The sequence below is a fragment of the Anguilla anguilla genome, chromosome 1 (assembly GCF_013347855.1).
Source record: "Anguilla anguilla isolate fAngAng1 chromosome 1, fAngAng1.pri, whole genome shotgun sequence".
NCBI lineage: Eukaryota > Metazoa > Chordata > Actinopteri > Anguilliformes > Anguillidae > Anguilla > Anguilla anguilla.
Window position 1 is genome coordinate 47,720,889 of NC_049201.1, and position 20,278 is coordinate 47,741,166.

At 47.2% G+C, this 20,278-nt stretch overlaps 1 protein-coding gene across 1 annotated transcript in view; it reads right to left on the reverse strand.

Moving 5' to 3' along the window:
- The window catches only part of fam171a1 (family with sequence similarity 171 member A1), a 53,883-nt gene that overhangs the window by 9,470 nt on the left and 24,135 nt on the right, over positions 1-20,278 (reverse strand). Inside the window, exons 2-5 of the mRNA XM_035383987.1 lie at positions 17,191-17,418; positions 15,262-15,354; positions 11,158-11,316; positions 9,513-9,689 (exon numbers count right to left, since the gene is read on the reverse strand). Coding sequence (XP_035239878.1) covers positions 9,513-9,689; positions 11,158-11,316; positions 15,262-15,354; positions 17,191-17,418 — 657 coding nt within the window. The remainder of the gene's footprint in view (positions 1-9,512; positions 9,690-11,157; positions 11,317-15,261; positions 15,355-17,190; positions 17,419-20,278) is intronic.

A 20,278-nucleotide genomic window follows, 5' to 3' on the forward strand; every position in this document is an offset into this window, starting at 1 on the left:
AATCTGTCACCAGGCCGCACTGGGATTGATGGTGCTGCTCTGAATCAGCTCTGAGAGGAGGGTGGAGGTTTGGGGGGGGGAGGACTGAAAGGCCCTGTGTTCAGCAGGACAGGCAGCGATGTGCGAAACGGCTGGTGGTCAGAGCGCTCCCTGGCATACGCACCCAGCGCTGTGCGCCGCCGCGTTCAGGGAGGTGTGTTCGGATGAAGAGATATCAAACATTCTGCCGGCGGTGTGGTTGCTCCACTGCAGTCTTTTCTAAACAGGCTTAGCTCCTGACATTTAAAGGAATCCCGAGGCTTAGCGCCATAGCTCACAGCCGGCGGCACCGCACAAACGGCCCGGCTTTAAAGCTGGGAACACTTCGTGTTCGCCGTACATCAAGCATTCCTTTTTGTTTTCAAGAAGAAAGAAAAAAGAATAAATAAATATTTAAAGCAACTTCAATAAAAAAAAACCCCGTTCTATACACAAAACCTGACATTTAAACAGTTGAAACAGTCAACTATTTAACACGCAAAAACCCTACTTCCGTGGCAAAAACTGTCCAAATACACACCAGGACAATAAACATATCGTGCGATTCATAGCAGAAGAGCAGGTTTCACACTCTCCTCTTTTTAAATCGAGGTTTATTTCCGGCAAAACAAACAATGGGCAGGCTCACAATGCGGGCCCGCTGATCTCTTATCGGCACAAAAAATATCCAACAATCGCTGGAGAAGTTTCAGATTCTTCATTACGCTTATCGAATTACAGCAGCCCCGTGTTTTTCCCGCCGGTTGCCTAGCGACAGGCGGGGTAAACAGGGGCGACCCGACGCGGCCGCTGACTGCCGCCTCTCAGCTGGACTCGTTTGGGTCGTCAGGGACCGCGCACTTCCCCCACAGTGGCGCTCAGTCCTTAAGGGGGCGATAAAGGGCCTCTTTCCGAGCCTCGCCCTGGGGTCGGGGGCGCGTGCCATCCCCGAGGGGTATCCCGAGGGGTGCTGCTGCCTGGGGGCGTCAGGCTAGACTAGACTACACAGTTTTGGGGGGGGGGGGGGGTGTTTGAATGAACTGCCCTACCAAAGTGAATCTGTAGCAATCGTGTTCCACTCTTTAAAGGCAGCCGCTGTCTCTATAAACAGGGCAAAGGGGAGACAAAGAAAAGGCTACATAGCTACAAACAAAGGCTAAACTACATGTGAAGTCAATGATAAGGTCACTTTGTATGGTCTTATGCAACCTCACAGCTGACTTCTACAAAACAGAAATATCAATGAAACAGAATAAGCAAACTGTGCCTGGCCCTTGATTTCAAAATTGATTTCTTACTGAATTTTCTGAGAAAATCAATTGGAAGCTCCAATTACACTGTAGAATGATCCCAAACTACCATAATTTCTCACAGAACAGTCCAAGGTGACCTTTAAGTGGGGCCTTTCAGTGGGCTGCTCAATATTACGCACCCTGACTCTGATTGAGAAAGTGATTCTTTCAGCTCAGCAGTTCTGGAGGAGGCAGACACCACAAACAGAACAGGCAAGGGAAGCTAGCCCGTTTCAAACCCGAAAACCAGGTGACAGCTAGTGCTGTGGCCTTCTACGACCCTGCTTTATTCTCTGAGGAATTCATCACACCAGGCTTACTACAGTCATAGTCATACCAGGAAGCTGGCTGTCTCAAAGGAAGAAACTTCTAGAGCGTGAAGAAACTAACTGAAAAAATAAAGACGCAGCACACAGCATTTCACAATAGACGGAAAACAGTGGGAGCGATTCTACTCTTGCCCAGTGCATTTTATCATCCTCGTCTGAGCAATACGGCCAGAAAGAACTCAATCATTCTTGCACTGGCTCTTACAGAGAAAAGACCTAAAAAAAAAACGCCCCACTAGCCACACAAGTGAGCGGGATTAGGTCTGCTTTCCATGACGTATATCCGACAATTATCTATCACTATTCCCAGTGAAGCGTGTCTATGTAAACAGGTGAGGTAAGAGACGAGAGGAACCTGTATGGCTGCTGTTTCTTCAGCACGGGAGGAACAGAGGAGGGAGAGAGAGAGGAGAGGAGCGGGCTCCTCACAGCTGTGTTTACACTGACGTGAGCTCCGCTCCTGAGCGGTTTCATCATCGTCAGCCGCTGGGTTACCGGGGGAGAGGAGCTGGCCCCGTTGTGAGGCAACGGGGGAGGGGGTGTGGTGGGGGGGGTTGGGTTACTGGGTGGCGTGTCGCTGTGCTGGGGCTACAAGGCTGGCTCTGGAGCTACCCGCCCGCATGTGTGTGTGTGAGACAGAGAGAGAGCGAGAGCTTGTGTGTGTGTGTGAGAATGAGTGTGTGTGTGTGTGTGAGAGAATGAGTGAGTGAGTGTGTGTATGTGTTGTGAGTGTGTGTGCGCATGTGTGTGCGTATTTGTGTATGTGTGTGTATGTGTGTGTGAGAGCTAGAGAGAGACAGAAAAAGAAAGAACCAAGTGGGCATCCATGTGTGTACAGCTTTATGTGGTTTGTGCTGGACAGAGCCAGCTAGTGTACATGAGTGCATGTTTATAAGGGCAGTGCTGGATGGGATGGGCGGCTCAAATCCATTTCTAAAAGGGCGGCCTCGATGGCAGACCCCCCTGCTGCCAGTAAGCCCCTCTCTGACGGACGGTTTACGAGCGGCGAAGCCGAGGACCGTCCGCGTGGGATCCGGATCCTGAGCCCTGTTAATGTCAGATGACTCATCTCTCCAGCTGCGGCCTGGAGGAAAGCGATCGCCTTTCTCGCTTTCGTAAACAAAGAAAATCCCTCAGCAGAGCCGTCCTGGAGCCGCGAACGCGCTGCAGCCGTCGAGGAGGGCCGCCAGCTGGACGGGAACAGCCCCGAAGCGTCCGCTCCAGGAGCGTTTGAGCTGGCTGCGCGTCCGCGCTTTCCCGCTCGGCTGGGGAAGCCTTTAGCGCGGCTGGTCCGCTCTACCTCTGGCCGAGATGTCTGAAGTCTCCCGCCGTGTGATTGGGTGCTCAGAAAAAACCTGGGAACTCTCGCAGCTGCTTTCTGTCTACACAAGCGACCGCAAGCCGCCTGCCGTCGCTACGCTAAAGCCGTGCGTGTGCTGGGATAAGAGCCCTGTCCTGTAACAGTCGGCTGCCTGACGGCTGAAGCTAAGCAGGGGGGTGCCTGGGCTGGCACTCGGATGGGAGGCCGCCCTGAAAAGCCGCAGCTGGAAGCGTTATCGGCGGGCCCGGAGACCGCAGCCTTCCCCTCTGCCTCTGGGCCTACCAGAATACCCCGAGTACCTGTTCAGCCGCCACTGCGCTGTTGGACATGCCATCTGTTTAAAGGCCCTGACTCACTGTGTGCATTACTCACTGTGCTCATTACAGGTGCTGGTTCCACGGTGTCCTGGCCAAATTTGCAATCTGACTCTCCTACGCCAGTCATAGCATCACCCTCCAGTTTATGTAATTGCTTAAACAAATCTCTCCCTCTCCTCTTCAGGTGATGTTTTGCATTTTCACATAAAATGGCTGCTGTGTACACCCAGGTGCCCCCCCTCCCCCCAACCCCAACCCCAACCCCACCCTCTCTCACTCTTTCAGAGCCCTGACTTTCATTTCCACCCGTTTTAGGTGCCAAATTCACACACCGCTTCCCACGGGCAACTACGCCCATTGTGCATGCGTTCATTCAAATGATTTCTGATTACAAATGGCTGAACACTCCAAGAGGAACTCTGAAACTCGAAAGCAATGTACATTTAGGCTGCAGTTCGAATGCATTCGGCAATTGCATTCAATGGCCTTTGTGACTGGGTGAGGGACTTCACATTTACGGCTGAGAATTCAGCTGCTTTTCATCATTCTGAGCGGCCGCTGCTGCAGCTGGACCGTCACAGTGAGTTGCTCTACACAAACAGGCACGCTAACGTGTGTTCTGTGAAGAAAAACCCACAAAGCTGTCCGTGCGCATGACAAGCCACTGTCGCTCGCCCCAGTCGCTGCACCCCACTTCGCCGAGTTAACCATAAATTACAGCCTTTCGCTTCCTCAGAAGCGACATCCATAATCTTCCTTCCAAATGTCATCTGCCGCCCTCCTCCCCGGACCGTGACAGTCTGAATAAGTCAGACGCACTGTAAGCCCTTCTGAGCAGTTTAAGAATAATGTCAGTGTATTATTGTAACGCTGTCTTCCCCATGACAACAGAGCGTGGTGCACAGACACCCTTAGTGTGGAACTTGAATCGCCTCAGTAAATGCCCAGCTGTATACACGGACAGAATTGAAAAAGCTGCCCAGGTCAAGAGGAAACTACTCTACTCTACCAAGAAATCAAATCAAAAGCTGCCATGTAATAATAATGCGGGCAGCCCTGTGGAGGAATGGAGGTCTGCCAGTCTGTGTGACCTCATTAGGTATGTGGCGCAGGATGAAAGCTTGACCCCTGAACTCCTGATTCCCGGTCAGATCCTCCTCCTTAAGGAGAGATAAATGTGGCTCTGGTTTGAAGATGAAAGTATGTCTGACAGAAGGGTCTGAAGAACTAGAAAAATGACTGCATGTTTAATTTAACCGGCTATTTAGACTACAAATGAGACAGCCTTAGAAAACCTTTAAAAAAAGTCTGTTTGTTGCCGTTCACGCTGAGATTAACGAGGTGTAGAACTGGGAAATATTTAAAAACTCTGCTCCCCTGCGGGAGGCCGGGAGTTCCCGAAATATCCCAGAATTCAGCTGGACAGACGATGGAGCTCTTCCAAAATTCCCGGAACCACATTCTTGCGTCCCAAAGACACGTGGGCAGCTCATAAAGGCTCGGGAACAGGGGGTGGAAATTCGAACCTGGCGACGGGCGAGCGGCTGGAACGCGCTGCTAACGAAGCGCTAGCGTGGGCTTCCTCTCCGGCCCTCCGGCTGACAGGCACGGCTCTGGCCACACCGCCAGGGCAAGGTGAGAAGGACCCCGCACTTTTACTGGCCATTCTGCACATCCCATTACCTCCCATTCTGGGGGCATCTCATGGACTTAAAGGAATTCTGCCAAGCATATCTGCATAATTCCACAACGCGGTTCAGTTTTATTTTTTTGCCACAACAAAAATGAAAAAGAAATTAAAGAAATGCTTTTTATAACCCATTACAGCTCCAAAGTCAGACCTGACTTTTTATCATCAGTCATTCAGCAGTTTAAATTCAGTTAAGTTCAACTCGGCTTGCAGACACTGTGCAATAAAAAAAATCATCATTTTTGCAGTCATTTCATAAAGAAAGAAAATTACAATATCAAACACTTATTCATCAGTGTTTTATCCTGAAAGCAAAGTTCTTAAAATGCTCGTTAGTGGATGATTTGTTATTTGGCAATTTACATAAAATGTTTTTTTTTTCCCATCAATCAGCGGTGACTGCCTTCTCCACTTACCAGAAGAACGTGTGTTTTACTTTTCTGTACTTCAGTAAAAGATTTATCTTCATAAAAGCAGAGCTCTTCACAAAGGAATCCTAGAAGAGGAAGTTCCATCAATGCAAGACCAAGACCCTGAAAGCTGAGAGTGGTGATCCCAATCACAAAGATGATGTCATACAGGCATCCAATATGACATCCAATACTCCAGCAAAAAGGCCCTTTACCCAGACCAAAGTCACCCTCGAAAGAATAAGCACCCCTTGGTCTGTAAAAGGAATTCATGCTCTGTTGTTTGTACCAGCCAATAAAACTGTTTCACTGCAGCTGATGCAATGCTGTCCAATCTGCTCATTTTGGAAGAAACTTGAAGGATTTTAAACTGTAATTGCAAAAGAGGGTAAAAGGACAATAAAAATCAACCTCCGAGTAACTGATCGCAAACCCTACTAAAATAAAACAGTCATTTTATCTCAAACAACAGTCAAAACTACTTTATGATAATACTTTCATGTTTGCCACTATACTGTTTGGTCTAGCGCATGACATAACATTTCTGAGCCTTCTGAGTGGAAATTCAGGTTTTTCAATTCAATCCATAGATGACACAATATCTGGCCGAGAGGATCGAGCTGAAGGAAGCACTCCCCCCACCCCCCGAGACCCCCCCGTTCCCTCAGTGAATGGTTCATTCCGCCGCCTTCCGTTTTGCTATGCGGGACTTCCTGATAAGCATTCAAACGAGCCGTTTATCCCGCAGATCGGCCGACGCGCTCAGATGAAAGAGAGCCTCCCCGGGCCCTCCGTTTCCCCTGGGAACCGGGCGCCGTCCATTTGACTATGCAAACCGGCAGCGCCAAGGTCAGACGCACGAGCCGCACTTCGACCGCCCGGGTCTCACGCTGTTTACGCGGGGGGGGGCGGGGGCAAATCTCTCGCCTCATTTCGCGCCGTATCAATCTCCTTCATATGACTGCGTATAAAGATTAGAGGGTGAATAAACAGAGGGGTTCCTTATGCCCTGCTTGGAGAGAACACAAAAATGAATTGCTTCAAAAAGAAAGGGATTACTGCGCCTAATTTGCATTGCGCAACGGATGTTTTACAATAAATGATTACAATGTGATCACGAATTCCTGAAATAAAGCTCGTTGTTAGCTAAACAGTACATGGCCCTCGTTTGCATGAAAAACCACAGGGCAACACAAAAGGTCCGATGTAATAAATCTGTAATCCAATACAAGTTCCCAATGCTAACATAAAAGCATATGGCGAAGACCAGCTGTTGCACAAAAAAGGAAAATCGCACCATTTTTCCTTGAGACACCAAACTCTCCAAAATGGATGATCTGAAGCATGGTGAGGAAGTAGATGTTAACCCCAGGACGTGCTAAGATTAGCATATATTGTTACAAAGAGCACAGATCAATGCACCAGTAAGTCTATCGTACAAGATCCTACATTCCCACAGCTGTTTTATGTCTTCATCCTTGGTCTATGCATGCACCAGAGTCAGATCACATTACATCAAAACCACGGGGTTAATGCTCGCTAATTATTTAACAATATAAACAGTAGCACTTTGTGAGATTCTGAAGAGATCGTTTATGCTAAATATCAGTCTGTTAAAAACAGGCAGACAACAGTCACATGGGCCAAATAAAATTACAAAATGTAATTACTGTGTTAAAATCCTAGAAGCCGTTCGTCCACGTTCAGACAAGACGCTGAACTCTGATGGAGGCCAGCTGTAATGAGTACATCAGTGCGGTCTCAGCCGGCAAATGTATATCAAAAACATTTTAGCTAATGTTCAGTGGACAGCCGTCTCCCACAATGCTCTGGGGTGCGATCGCACGTCCACGCAGGCAACAAAACAAACGACAAATAAAAATACTTGACTGGTTCTGTCGCAACTTTAGACACACATTCCAGACCGGGGCCTGGTTGATGCGGGCTTGCAGAGTTTTTGCAGGGTGAGGACGTCTGTTTTCATTTGAGAGCTTTCCTGTTAGTTTCTGCGCCGTCCTTGGCTCCAAGCCCCCGTTCTCTCAACAGGTTATCCCTGAAAAGTGCTAGTTCCTTCCTCAAATTTATGGCCCATTGAAACTGCACTTAATGGAGCTTATTTGTATTCCCCTGGTAGGTAGAGCAACTGCACAAAGTCACCATCACAGGGTTGCATGTAGATTAACTGGGCACACAAAAAAGCCTTAGATTACATATAAGAGATCACAAAATCTCAATTTCACTCAGCGCAGGATAATAACAATAGTTTTTTTAAAAATTATTATGTGCTGAAAGTGAGCCTTCCTCATCTTAGGGGCATTTGATCTTAACGAATACATTGTATCTTGCAAGGATGGTTCAGTATGAGCAGTATGTGCTGGCAAGAGATAGAGTGATGACTAACAAAAACATTTCCCCATTTGGGGAAAAAAAAAAAAACCATGCAAACTCAGAAGACAAGTCGTGCGGCTTCTTACTCTCAAGCTAAAATCATTTTCTGAAACACAGAAAATGTATAAAGGCACTGCAGACCATCTCAAAGAACCAATTCGCCACCCCTTGTTAACAAAAAAAAAAAACTACGATGACCATAAGCCTCCATTTCGAACTTGCAGCAACCACAACCACAAGGTTTGACTTCTGGGAGAAAGGTAAAAAGGGACTGGGCTGCGGCTGTTCAGCGGCGTTTGTGAAATAAAACTGCAGGTGGTCACTCGAGTGGCTGCGGAATGTGAAAGGCATTGTGGGGGAATTTTTATGAACGGCATGTTTAAAGTGATTGAGTCCCCAGATGATATCCTCGGTGTGGAGGGGGGGGGGCGGGGGCAGGCAGGCCCGTAAATCACACATCTGTTTTGGTAGTGCGCGGCCTGGGCTCGGCAAGAATCGTGCCGCTGCAGAGCCCGGGGATTTCGGACGGATCTGACGCTGGGCCTGGCAATAACGGCTCCTCTGACAGGCCGAGGTAAATCACCGCGCGAGTAAAGCTGCGCTCGGATTGGGTTCAGCTGGCGTGTAATTAACGGGAAGCGCGGAGGTTTGTGATGGAGCGGTTTCTCTCACGGGGAGCGGTTTCTCTCAGGGGGGAGTGGCCTCGGGAACACACACGGAGCGCAGGTGCGCACGCATGGCGACGCACGCTCACGCACATCCACGCGTCACCTCTCTCTCACGCGCGTACGCCTGCACACACACACGTTTCATCACTGCTCAGTCAAACACGCATGTACACAAGCAAACACAGGTGCACACATGCTATCGCTAAAAAGAATGCGCATGTGCTATCACATAAAGAAATTCACAAACTGTAACTGCAATGAATACTCAACCCCACAGGGCGACACTCTTATGGGAAAGAAACTAACTTGCGACCATAACAGCCTTACTACTTTCAAGAGGCATGACTTAATAATAAGATTACTAAGGTTAAGGCTTGAGACCGCTTTGTATATGAAAGCAAAAGATTTTGCATTGCGTCAACCTTAAGCAAAAACCTTGGAACAGGTCAGTCTTTCCACTGTGTCTCTGTTTATCAGATGTGAAGCTTCACTAGAGCCTCTCCCACCTGCCCCCGTGCAGCAGCCGGATAACCCAGGCCTCCGCCCACATGCCAGGAGGCTGCTGTGGAGCCCGCTTTTCCTCCTGCCCGGCCCTGTAATCACAATAGACTTTCCTCTCCTTCCCCACAGGAAACCCCTGCAAAAACCCAAATAAGAGACCAGCCGCCCCCCCCCCCCTCCCCCCTCGCCCAGCAAACACTGAAGGACTTATCTCGTCAAGAGGGACACCACAAATTCACACAACTGCCTGGTGTAACAGTGACACTAAACGGCACCCGAGGAGCCCTGTTTGTGTCATTTAAACGAGTAGATAAGATCATTAGCAGCTGACAGATCAGGGTCTGTATTCCAAGGCTGCGTATTCTAGAAAGGTCCGTCAGAAAGAAGCAGAACATAGATGGTTAATTCAGGTTTTCTCCTAATCTCCTAAAAGCTCTGTTCTGCTCTTAAAAGACTTTCTTATCTACAACAAGGTAGCTGACTTTCTTATCTACAGTAACGTAGCGTTAGGTCTTTCCTCAACTTTTGGAATCCCCGATGTCACATGACACCAGAGTCAGAGCAGAGGACGCACTCACCGAGTTTGGGGTCGAACCTCCAGGCGGGGACGTGGTCATTCTCCTTCAGGCCACTGTCGGGGGGCAGCGGGACGCTGATGCTGACCGGCTGGCTGACCTGCAGCTCCCGCCCGCTGCTGCCCAGCAGGTGGACGCTGACGGCCGTGATGGGGGTCAGCTCGAACCTCCGGTCGTTCCCTGAGGGGAGAGAGCGGGGGCGAGAGAGAGGAGTAGGGAAGGAGAGGGAGGAGTGCAGAGATTAGCTGACTGCGTGACTCAGCTTCACTGAACACAAGGAAGTTTGTGAGGGGGGAGGTGGATGGGGGGGGGGGGGGGGCGTGACGGGGGCGTGTTGCTGTTGGAGCCAGACTGGGATTGAGAATGAGGTCACTGCCTGTTGCAAACTCTTAATTGAGGGGGTTTTTCAGGCCCTCTTCCCTTAACAATAATCTCACTACTGCTGTGTCCGAAAGGCCTTCTTCACCAAGAGACTACTTTCTCTGGGTTAAACAGATAAACATTTGCAGTACATTGTAGCTGGAGAAGTGACTTGATTTGTGGTTTCACAATGCCTTCACTATTGCCGTTATTGCTTGGCAATGTCCCCTTGAGTGTAAACAAAACAAAAAAGCTGCATTCCATTCCAGCTGACGGTGGCTTCCACGAGATCCTCACTGTTGTCATGCAACAGTTTCCCAGCTCCACAATAGCCCCGCTCGGCCAGATTAGCCATATCGCTTACCGATTTCTGCTCTCCCCGGGCAGAAACCCCTTTTTAGACATGACGGACACGCCCCGCGCGAGCTTACGCTGCACACAGGAGCCTCATCACCGCGAGGCTCAAGCTCCGCCCACCAGACCAGGCCGCCGCCGAAGCGCTAAGCCGCGCGGAGCCGCCCGGTCGGACGCCCTCGCTGCCCTGCGCAGACGCCCTGGAGACACGTCCCGGAACACGCGAGCGCGCGCAGACACGGGCTATTGTGTTTTCGGGGACGAGACCGCGGAAGGATCCGGGTCTTCTGAAGGATCCTCCTGCCGTTCCTTGGCTACCGACGAGCCGCCCTGAACAAAGCCAGGGCTGTGTAATGGCTTCATTATGAGCCGAGCCGTTGTGCCAGGCGCTGACCTGCAGGGCGATTACAGAGGTGTAGCGCGGACACTTTCTTCTGCTCTCCCTCGAGACAGAAAGATATGCAGCGCATTCGCGACTGCGGTGTAATTAAACAGCTCAGAAACTCGTTCAAAAATACTGAATTGAGTCATTAATCATGTGGAAGAAAAAATGTATTTCATTGGAAGGACAAGGTCGCATGAATGTAGACTATGGACCCCGTTTAACTGACTCAACACCTTCAGAGTGTAAAAGCAACGGGAGTAAACGCATGAAACACCAAGAACATCTGCAGAACTTCAAACTAAACATGGCCTCAGGCACGCCCAATTCAAAGCCTTAACCTTTGTTGTCTTTTTCCCCTGAGAGACCATATTGGAGTGAATCCTGCTGTGATCCAACTCCGCTCAACTGGAGAACACATCAAAAAACAAAATGGGTTCTACCGGCGGTCGTGACAACTATAATCGAACACGTCTGGTGCTCATGCAGCACGGTCTTGCACAGACAAACCCAAACGGTTCTCCTGTAGGCGTGGCTCGGCGCCCCACTCACCTGTCCCATTGCCTCCCAGGCCCTGCAGGTAGGGGAAGCGCTCCAGCTCCCAGGCAGAGCCGGCCACGGTCAGCAGGGCGGTCAGGTTGCTGTAGCTGGCATTGGCTGGCAGGCTCAAGGCCCTCCTCTGGAACTGCACGCAGGGCTGCACCCTCAGACCTGGAGCACCGGGGGACGGGGGGACGACAGGGGGGGGAAGGATATGGGTGGGTCACAAACCAAGCGCCACTGCGAAGCATCTAGACCGCTTTATCTAATGAGGAAACAAAAAATCTGAGGGATAATGGGAACTTCACTGGTTGGACAGATTTTTTAAATTGGGCTGGTAAACTCCTAATAATTTACAGAGAAGGAGAGATGTCCATTAAATTAGATATTAATGCTTAAAAACGAATTTAAGCCTTAATATCTATTAATATCTAAGCATTTGCTTTTGTCATGGAACAGCATAATATAAAGCACTTTGATAAAGCTCACTGATACTTGGCTGATTGAAATAACCGAATAAATAAATAAATAACGCAGATGAAATCATTAACAGAGTGAAGGGAGCTCTTTGGACGTACTGTAGACCTCAGAGATATGAAACTCAGAATTATGGACTGACCAGTAAACCAAACAGGATATGATGTAGTATAAGCAACTGCACATTTTCAAGCTTCTCATTATATATATACACATATTCTCTTTGTTATCAATGATGCAAACAAATTTTCAAAAACCCTCCCCCTCTGGGCTGTATGTTGGAAGCATCTAAAATGACCAGGTGGGAGTAAATTCCCAAGGAACCAGAATAATAAAACAATGGCAGCCTACCTTTTTCTGTACAATAAAAGAGGCTTTTAAATGCATTGCTTGACACAAAGATGGATGCTTTCATTACTTAAAAGTGCCAGAAGCAGTTAAAGCGGAGCTGGGTAGTTAAAAGCAGCCTACTCATTGGCAAATCTCTGGCCCCTCGCATGACTTTTATAATACACTAGGCCAGGGATAGGCTGCCTTGGTCCTGAAGTGCCAGAGCTGTTCCTGTTTTTCACTCCAAGCCTACATGTACACATTAACTCTATTAATTATTGGGCTGGAGGTTTTCAGCAGGCCACCATTCCGGCTCTGAACACAGGCTCAGGCTCTTAACGGAAAACAGAAACATTACTGGAACTCCAGGACCAGGACTGCCTGCCCCTGTGCTACACTAATCCCTTACTTACTTTGAACTCACAGCCTGGCCAGTATCAGCTATGTAATAGCCATCATTTTAAATAGGTTTAAGTTTCTCTGTAATGGACACATGCATTCTTTATGACGTTTCAACTTGCAGTTTGCAATGCGTCTTCATATGTTATCTTTAATAACAGTTGTCAAATAAATGTTATTATTATTATGGTTATGCACCTTAATATTCTGCATCTTTCATAAAACTAAAATGGAAAAATAATGTTCAAATGAGAGCCAGCTTACATTCCTCATGATATTTAATATATTAACTATTATGACACATCTTACTATGTGGTATCCAGTGGTAAGCAGGAAAAATAAATGTTCCAGTGAGCCCCAGCATGTGACTTGTTTGATCATTAACTCTGGTCAGAAAAGGCCAGAGTAATACAAGCAACCGCTCCAATAACATTACTTAAATTAAAATGTGCCTTTTAGCTTCACTTTCGAGAAGGTACGACCGTTTCCGAGCTGCCCCCAGTCCCCAAGGATTCGTATCTCTGAGGCAGTGCTGCGCTGTGATTCCGAGCACAGCGAGCCTCCCCACGCCCCCCCCCCCCCCCTCCACGTGCGCACGCCGCAGTGGGTATCTGGGGGTATGGAACCCCTCCCTGCCCGGGCAGACTGCGGAGCGGTCCCCAGGCGTGTCCGGCCTCGCTCTGCCTCTCCCTGACTGATGAGGCCTGCGGCGCTGCTCCCGCGGGGAGGCCGGCGGTCGGCCGACAGACACTCGCTCTGCATGCACGCTCTCTCTCTCTCTCTCTCTCTCTCTCCCGCGGTGAGGTCATGGTGTTCGCGAATGGATTCCTGTGCAATGAGGCAATGCCCCGTCTGTGGATTTCACATTTTTATTATCGTACCTTTTTTTTTTTTTTTTTTTTTAAACACTCATAAGATTAGGCAACGATGCAATGCTCCACCTGTGGGTTTCTGATTTAACATTATCATTGCTGTTTTCATTATTTTATTTATTGTTAATATTTTGCCTTGAACTCGAGACTGGTTGCATGAAGGAGCAGACTAGCATAGCTGTGTGGTGCTCTGTAGCGCATTACAAGGGCTGCTAGGTGGCTCAACTGATTAAGGCAATGTTCTCGTTGCAGTCCATGGATGAGACCCGTGGCCCGGGATCGAACTCCAACCGTACCAGTACTGACGGTGGCCACATTGCGTCCATAGGCGGTAACGTCGCCCAGGGTCAGTCAGCGGGGACCTCATTGCTCTCCAGCGTCCCCTGCTGGTAAATCTGGGGCTGTGTGCCGGGCCTTATTTGTGAGCTGCAGTGTGATAAGAAGAGGTGCTTCGGAGGAGAGCACGCTCTTGTCTAAGCTCTCCCGAATCGATAGCCAGGGGGGGTCCGGTTACGAGAGCTGATATTTGATTGGACGCTCCAAACGTTTAACATTCCTCTTATAGGATGTTGCTGTAATGGCTGCTGTAAGGGTATAAGTGATTCCCTGGGCACAGAGGTAATTAGCACTGTGCTTGTTTGTAGGCTCACAGCACGAGTCCCTTTCTGGGTGGGGGGGGTGGGTGGTTCACTCACATTTCTCCCGTCACCACCTGCTCTGCTGCTCTCCCCCTGACCTCCATACATTCATAACCATCTCCCTTATTGGTGTCATACCAGGGACACAATGAACTTATGAGCCTTATAATTCTACACCCAGCTGGAACCAAAATCGTGGTGCTGAACACGCAGTATGAACATATGGGGGCCCCAAGGTCAACACTGTCTGGTCTATATCCACCAGCAGAGTCACAGTGAAGAGTAAATCCATAGGGGCACAGTGCTGGTGGAGGATGTCCTCCACAAATGTTACCAGACACCCTAATATTACAGGGTGCATTCCCTATGGGGTATGGGGAGTTTCTGGTTGGCTGGGAAATGGCAGGACCACCACAGAGTTGGCAGCCAGAGGAGATCTCTGAGAGCTACTAGCAGGGTCCCTTCCCAGAATACAAAGCGCTGCTCCACTCGGACGAAGCGGCACCTCGCTCCCAAGAGACAGGCTGAGAGAGGGCACTCAGCGAGACACTCCACATAACTCTGTATAAATAGCGCTGCTCATTCAAATGCACGGTTCCAAATTTAAAAAAGCATTCAAAATTCTAATTAGCATGGCGCAGGAACGGCTAGCAAACCTCAACTTTGATCCGGACAGACAAATACCATCTTACCATCTTTCTCAGAAACCACTGTGATACCATCTTACTCCAAAACAGAAAGGGAGGAGGGTTTACAGCTAAGACGTGACAATGAAAGCACCCAGTACATGTCCCTAATTTAGGTTTCCGACCGATGTAAGCACACTGCAGACAATGACTGTGGATGACCATTTATGGGCGCGGACCCTGTGCGTGGGCCTGGCTGTCATCCTTTTGTAGTGGGCTTTCAGTGAAGTGACGCTGAAATAAAGACACAGTTTTCACTCTCGGTCCCAGGGGAGGGGTCTCATGAATGCCAAGTGATTGGAATTCCTCTCCACTGGCGCATATTCCCTGGGGGGTGCTGATATTGGCTTTAGGGCAATTAAAGGGCCCAGACACCGCACCTGACTCCTCCCTTCAGATGTCAAAACCAGACAAATGACAAGAGGAAAAAAGCACATCCTTAATTCGATTGCCTATATTCACAAAGGAGAGTCCATCATGCACGACATAATAAAATGGAAACAGAAGAACGTTACATTTGCACTTACGCTCACCCCGCAGACATTTAAGGAAGGGGGACATCCTTCAATTCATTATTTTTATTTACGTTTGTGTGTGTGTGTATGTACGTGTAGAGGAAGAAGAGGAATAGAAAATAATAATAGCAAATAAAATACTACATTTTGTATGTTTGCAGGCTGATAAGATGACGGTACAGCACGTGTGACTCGTTACCTGGAAAGCCAGAGACGATATGCACCTCGTCCTCGTACACCATCAACGTGGCCGCCCTCTCAGGAAGCAGGTCCAGGCTGAGAGACGAGAACACTGGAACAGACACACATCCCGCCGCTGACACCAGTACACAAGGCCTCTACCGCGTCCTTTCACTGTGCTTCAGAGCCCTGATGGTCCCCTGCTCTTCCTCAGTTACATATACATTCCTCTCTCATAAGCACAGATAACAGTCTTTACTTTAGCCTTCCCCGGTTCTAGTCCTATTGTTTGAGTATCTGAAGACTCAGTGACAGATAATAGAGGGCTTTCCTCCATTTTTTGCCATTACTCATTCCTACAGCATTATCAGTTGTGAACAGACCTCAACACATCAGGGCTATACATATGCTTTTCCCAGCCCGTGTGCATTTTTGATGAGATGGGCTATACAACTCCTTGTCTCATGCAGATTAAATCACAGTTGTAGCGGTTACATTTTTTCCTGTCAAAGTCACCATCGTGTTTTTTTGAGGGGGAAAAACATGACTGTAAGCAATCCCAGGCATTCCATGCTATAACTCAAAGCATAACCTCGAGCCAGACTATCCATCTCCCAACTTCAATGGCGGTCAAATTGAATTAAGGGGGTACAGATGAGACTAAACACTGGAGATGACTTCCGAGAGAGAGAGGAACCATACTTAGAAGCTAAAGCAATGGAACATGTGACCTGCTTTTAATGGGACTCACTTGCTAATTATTTAAGAACATGGAGAACATGGTTCTAACTCAATGGTACAAATCTTTCTTGTCCAGATTATTCCCTTGCATGGATAGAAAAACACTGCAAAATGAAGTGCAAGTAATAAGCTAATACACACTACCAGTCAAAAGTTTTAGTCACTACCAGTCACTTGTGTTTTTGAACTCTGTTTTCAGTCAACTTTAAGCAGTTTATCTTCTGCAAATGTCTTCAAATGGCACAAGGAAAGAAGGGAGTAGTTAGAAGTTAAAAATAATTTGGAGTTTGTAAAAAAAAAAAAAAAAAAAAAAAAGAAGAAGCCATATTTGGATAAATAAACAGGTGAAGAATTTCTTTCCATTTTCCAACAAATGAAGTAATATCGCCTTAGTTTAGGATGAACTGCACGGAAAGGTCAAGGAGAAGCAACCCACAAGTGGAGCACATCTGTGGGACCGTCTGCAGCACAGCTGGTGTGAACATTCAGAACCATATGACCGGCTTTGTAGAAAAAAAGGCATGAATACACTCAAAATGCAAATAATTTTTTTGGTAAAATAAAAGCTGCTTATTTCTTTGTTGAAAATTGTGGGTGCACTAAAACTTTTGACCAGTAGTGTATTAGACCCTCAATTATGAACAAAGCAATCTTAAAAAGGGCACCCGGGGTTTTACTACCAGGAAATAAAGAGCAGGAAATCTGCTCAGCTGGATGAACCAAGAATTTAAGCCAGGGATAGAAAGGCATTACTGCACCTCCAATACTTAATGCTTTTTAAAAAATTGCGATTTCAAATTTATTTCAAGCTCTTATTTTGACAAAGAGAAAAAAACGTACACTGCAAGGAATATTACTGCAATGACATTTAATGTCTAGTCAGGCCCAAGGTGCCATTTAAGTTTTTAAGCTTGTTCGCCATTATTTCCTTTCCCAGTTCCTTATTTACCTTCATGGAAATGACTTCCAGCAGTCTGCTATCGCCTCTTTGTGCTTTTTCTCCCTCCGGCTCTGTTAAACATGCTAATCTCTTCCCTCATAGTATTGCTTGCACTTCAGCCCTCCCCCCTCAGCCCCCCTTTCAAGCTCCATTCAGCTGCCTCCAAGGGGTCCTCGATTAAAAATTTATTTCAGTAAGTGCCAGGGCCCAGCATGGTCACTGAATAATCCTAAAACTGGAGCGGATCTCAGCGCCGCTAAAACATACCAGGTAATCTGGTTGGTCCCCAGGGGGCGGAGTTTGGCACATAGCCCGCCTTGGTTGCCGTGACAATCAACAGGGTGCCGACTTTGTAGTGAAATTTGATGAACGCGCTGCCGTCTGCCCCCGAGGTTTCCGTGGCGAAGGAGGTCTGGTTGGTGAAGATCTCGATGGCGGCTCCAGAGATGGGCTGGTGCGTGCTCGCGTCGCTCAGGTGGACTTTCAGCGTGACCTCTGTGCAGAAAAACAAAAACCAGAATTCTCACTTAGTGGCTAACGACCGCAATCTCTGCTCCGCTGTCATCCAAGTGGCAGCTACCGTTCCAAGCACAAAGCCAACTGTACCTCTGAAGACACTTCATCTGCAAATGTCTGAGTGAAAAGGTTTTACTATATATTCTATATGCAAAACTAACCCCAAATGGAGGGATACAATAGGGGTACATCATGTCCAGCTATTTATTCAAACTTATAATTTTCTTTTATGGAAAATGAATCATACCTAACAATGTACATACATGTACCTCCAACAATATTTATTGCCTCTTGAACCTATTCCAACCAACATGCTGACTGACAAATCACACCATTAAATGTCCAACTACTGTGTTCATTATGCTACAGATTGCATTTGAAAGGGATTTTGCCTTATTTATTTATTTATTTTCCTTTATTTAAACAGGTGGTCTCATTGAGATCGAGATCTCTTTTTCAAGAGAGACCTGCATGTACATGTAAAACACATATAAAGCACATTCAACAGACAAGTGCATAAAAAAAAATAATAAAAATACTTTTAAAACATTGGACAAGTACAGAAGTCAAGCTGTAAACAAACGTACCGATATAACCGCCTTAATGTTGTTTTACTACAAAGTCTGAAGTCCATACGACAAGCACACCACAGCTGTGTGTGAAATTTGAAATGCGTAACACACACGCACAAAGAGTAATGTACCAATGATATATAACTGTATGAAACCAAGATGTTGACCTATCAGCTGGTCTTCTGATGATGAACACAAATAAACCCTAAATCTGATCTTTATCTGGTTAATCTAAAGTTAGCCAAGTACCATGGAGATACTGTACATGCGCGACAATCCACATATTTTAATTTTACAAGCTACTGACCTTGTTTACAGCACATATGACCAATTAAATTAAAATAAAAGGATAATGTGATATTCAGCAATGCACGTTATTTACAAACACTTTCCTGTGACATGTATATTTCACTTTAAATGAATAGGATTTTTCTGGGTGGTGTATCCAGCTAAAGCTCCAGACCTCTGAAGTAATGTGCCCCGCAGTCCGGGACAGGATGTGGACTGTGCCAGTGCTGACTGTGGCCCCGCAGACTCCCGGGGGCCACTGACTGGCTTCATCATCACTCAGCGAGGGAAGGTTTCACTGGGCAGGGCATCCCCCGCCTCATTCCACACGGCTCGCCCTGCCTCAGCGGCACGTAGAGGCGCCATCGTTTGGAGCGGCGGAGGCCCAACTCAGCTGGCGGATTGCAGAGTGAAGAGGAGCAGCATCTGTCTGAAAGTGCTCCGTATGACAAATGCACTAGCCTGCGCTCTCTCTTAAACTGGCACGTGATATTGCAGCGATGATGCAGACTTACAATTATGACTCAGAAATACAACTTCCCGAGAAACTAAAAAAAAAAACAAAAAAAAAAAAAAAACTATATAGTACTGCTGACTGAATCAAACATAATTTTTTATGTTGTTTCAAAATATTTCTGAAATCTCTAGTCCAACCATTTAATGCTCGATATAATTTTAAAAAGTATGGTCTGAAAAGCAAAAACAGTCATCACTCCTACCTACTCAAAAAAAGTACCGGGAAACATGTATTACGAGACACTTTACATATCGTTACATACTGTTTAATGGGATCGCAGTGTTAATCAGCTGCACTCTCTGGAAAGAGCAAGAACATTATGGCACCAGTTAATTCACCAGCCCATCTCCTGCAGACTTAATGGCAAAACAAAAACAATTATCCCAAACATCTCTCTATTGAAAATACACTGAAATGTATCGGTAGCAACCACTTCACTGCAGCGCATCAACATAATAGACTATAATTAGTTGGCCTTAGGCCGTACATTTTTAATGAGGGCCCATTTTCTTTAAAAATAATAACTCGATTCTCTATTTAGGCAATTATGTCACTGTCAAAATCGACATAAGCTCAATCATAACAGTTCCATTTATAAAAACATTAAGTGCATTGCCATGCCCGCTGCACAAAAATAAAAATAAAAACCTCTTATCGAGGTCTACATGTGGCCTGTTCCTCAGGCAAGAACTATCAGGAGGATATTTAATATGAGACAGCAGCCAACACAGAATTTCCCATTTGCTCATTTTCAGCCAATAGGAACCTTCCTTCCAAACAATGGACTGTTTTTCCTCACTTGAAGGCCTTGCCAGTTTAGGAAACCACTGCAAAAACACACTTCCTCCAATCAATCACCTCCAAAGCATTCCTCAAACAGTAGAAACACATTTACAGAAAGGGCTAGGACATGAAGGTAGCAGTAGCAGACGACTTGCCAGTCTCTTAGCCAGCAAGCTGCTTGACTACTGCCATAAGTATTAAAAAGTCTCTTTTAAGAGTTGTGAACTTCTTGTGCGTTATCGTACACTACATGACAGAAAAATCGTGGACACCCCTTCCAATTAGCGGGTTTGGGCTCTTCAGCCACACCCATTGCTAACAGGTGCATGCAACCATGCAAACTCCATAGACAAACATTGGCAGTAGAATGAGTCATACTGAAGAGCTCAGTGACTTTCAACGTGGCACTGTCATAGGATGCCACCTTTTCAACAAGTCAGTTCGTCAAATTTCTGCCCTGCTAGAGCTGCCCCAGTCAACTGTAAGTGCTGTTATTGCAAAGTGGAAACATCTAGGAGCAATAACAGTTCGGCTGTGAAACTGCGGACCACACACGCTCACAGAACGGGTCTGCCGAGTGCTGAAGCGTGTGTGTGTTTCCATGGCTGAGCAGCTGCACACAAGCCTAAGATCACCAAGCGCTATGCCAAGCGTCGGCTGGAGCGGTGTAAAGCACACC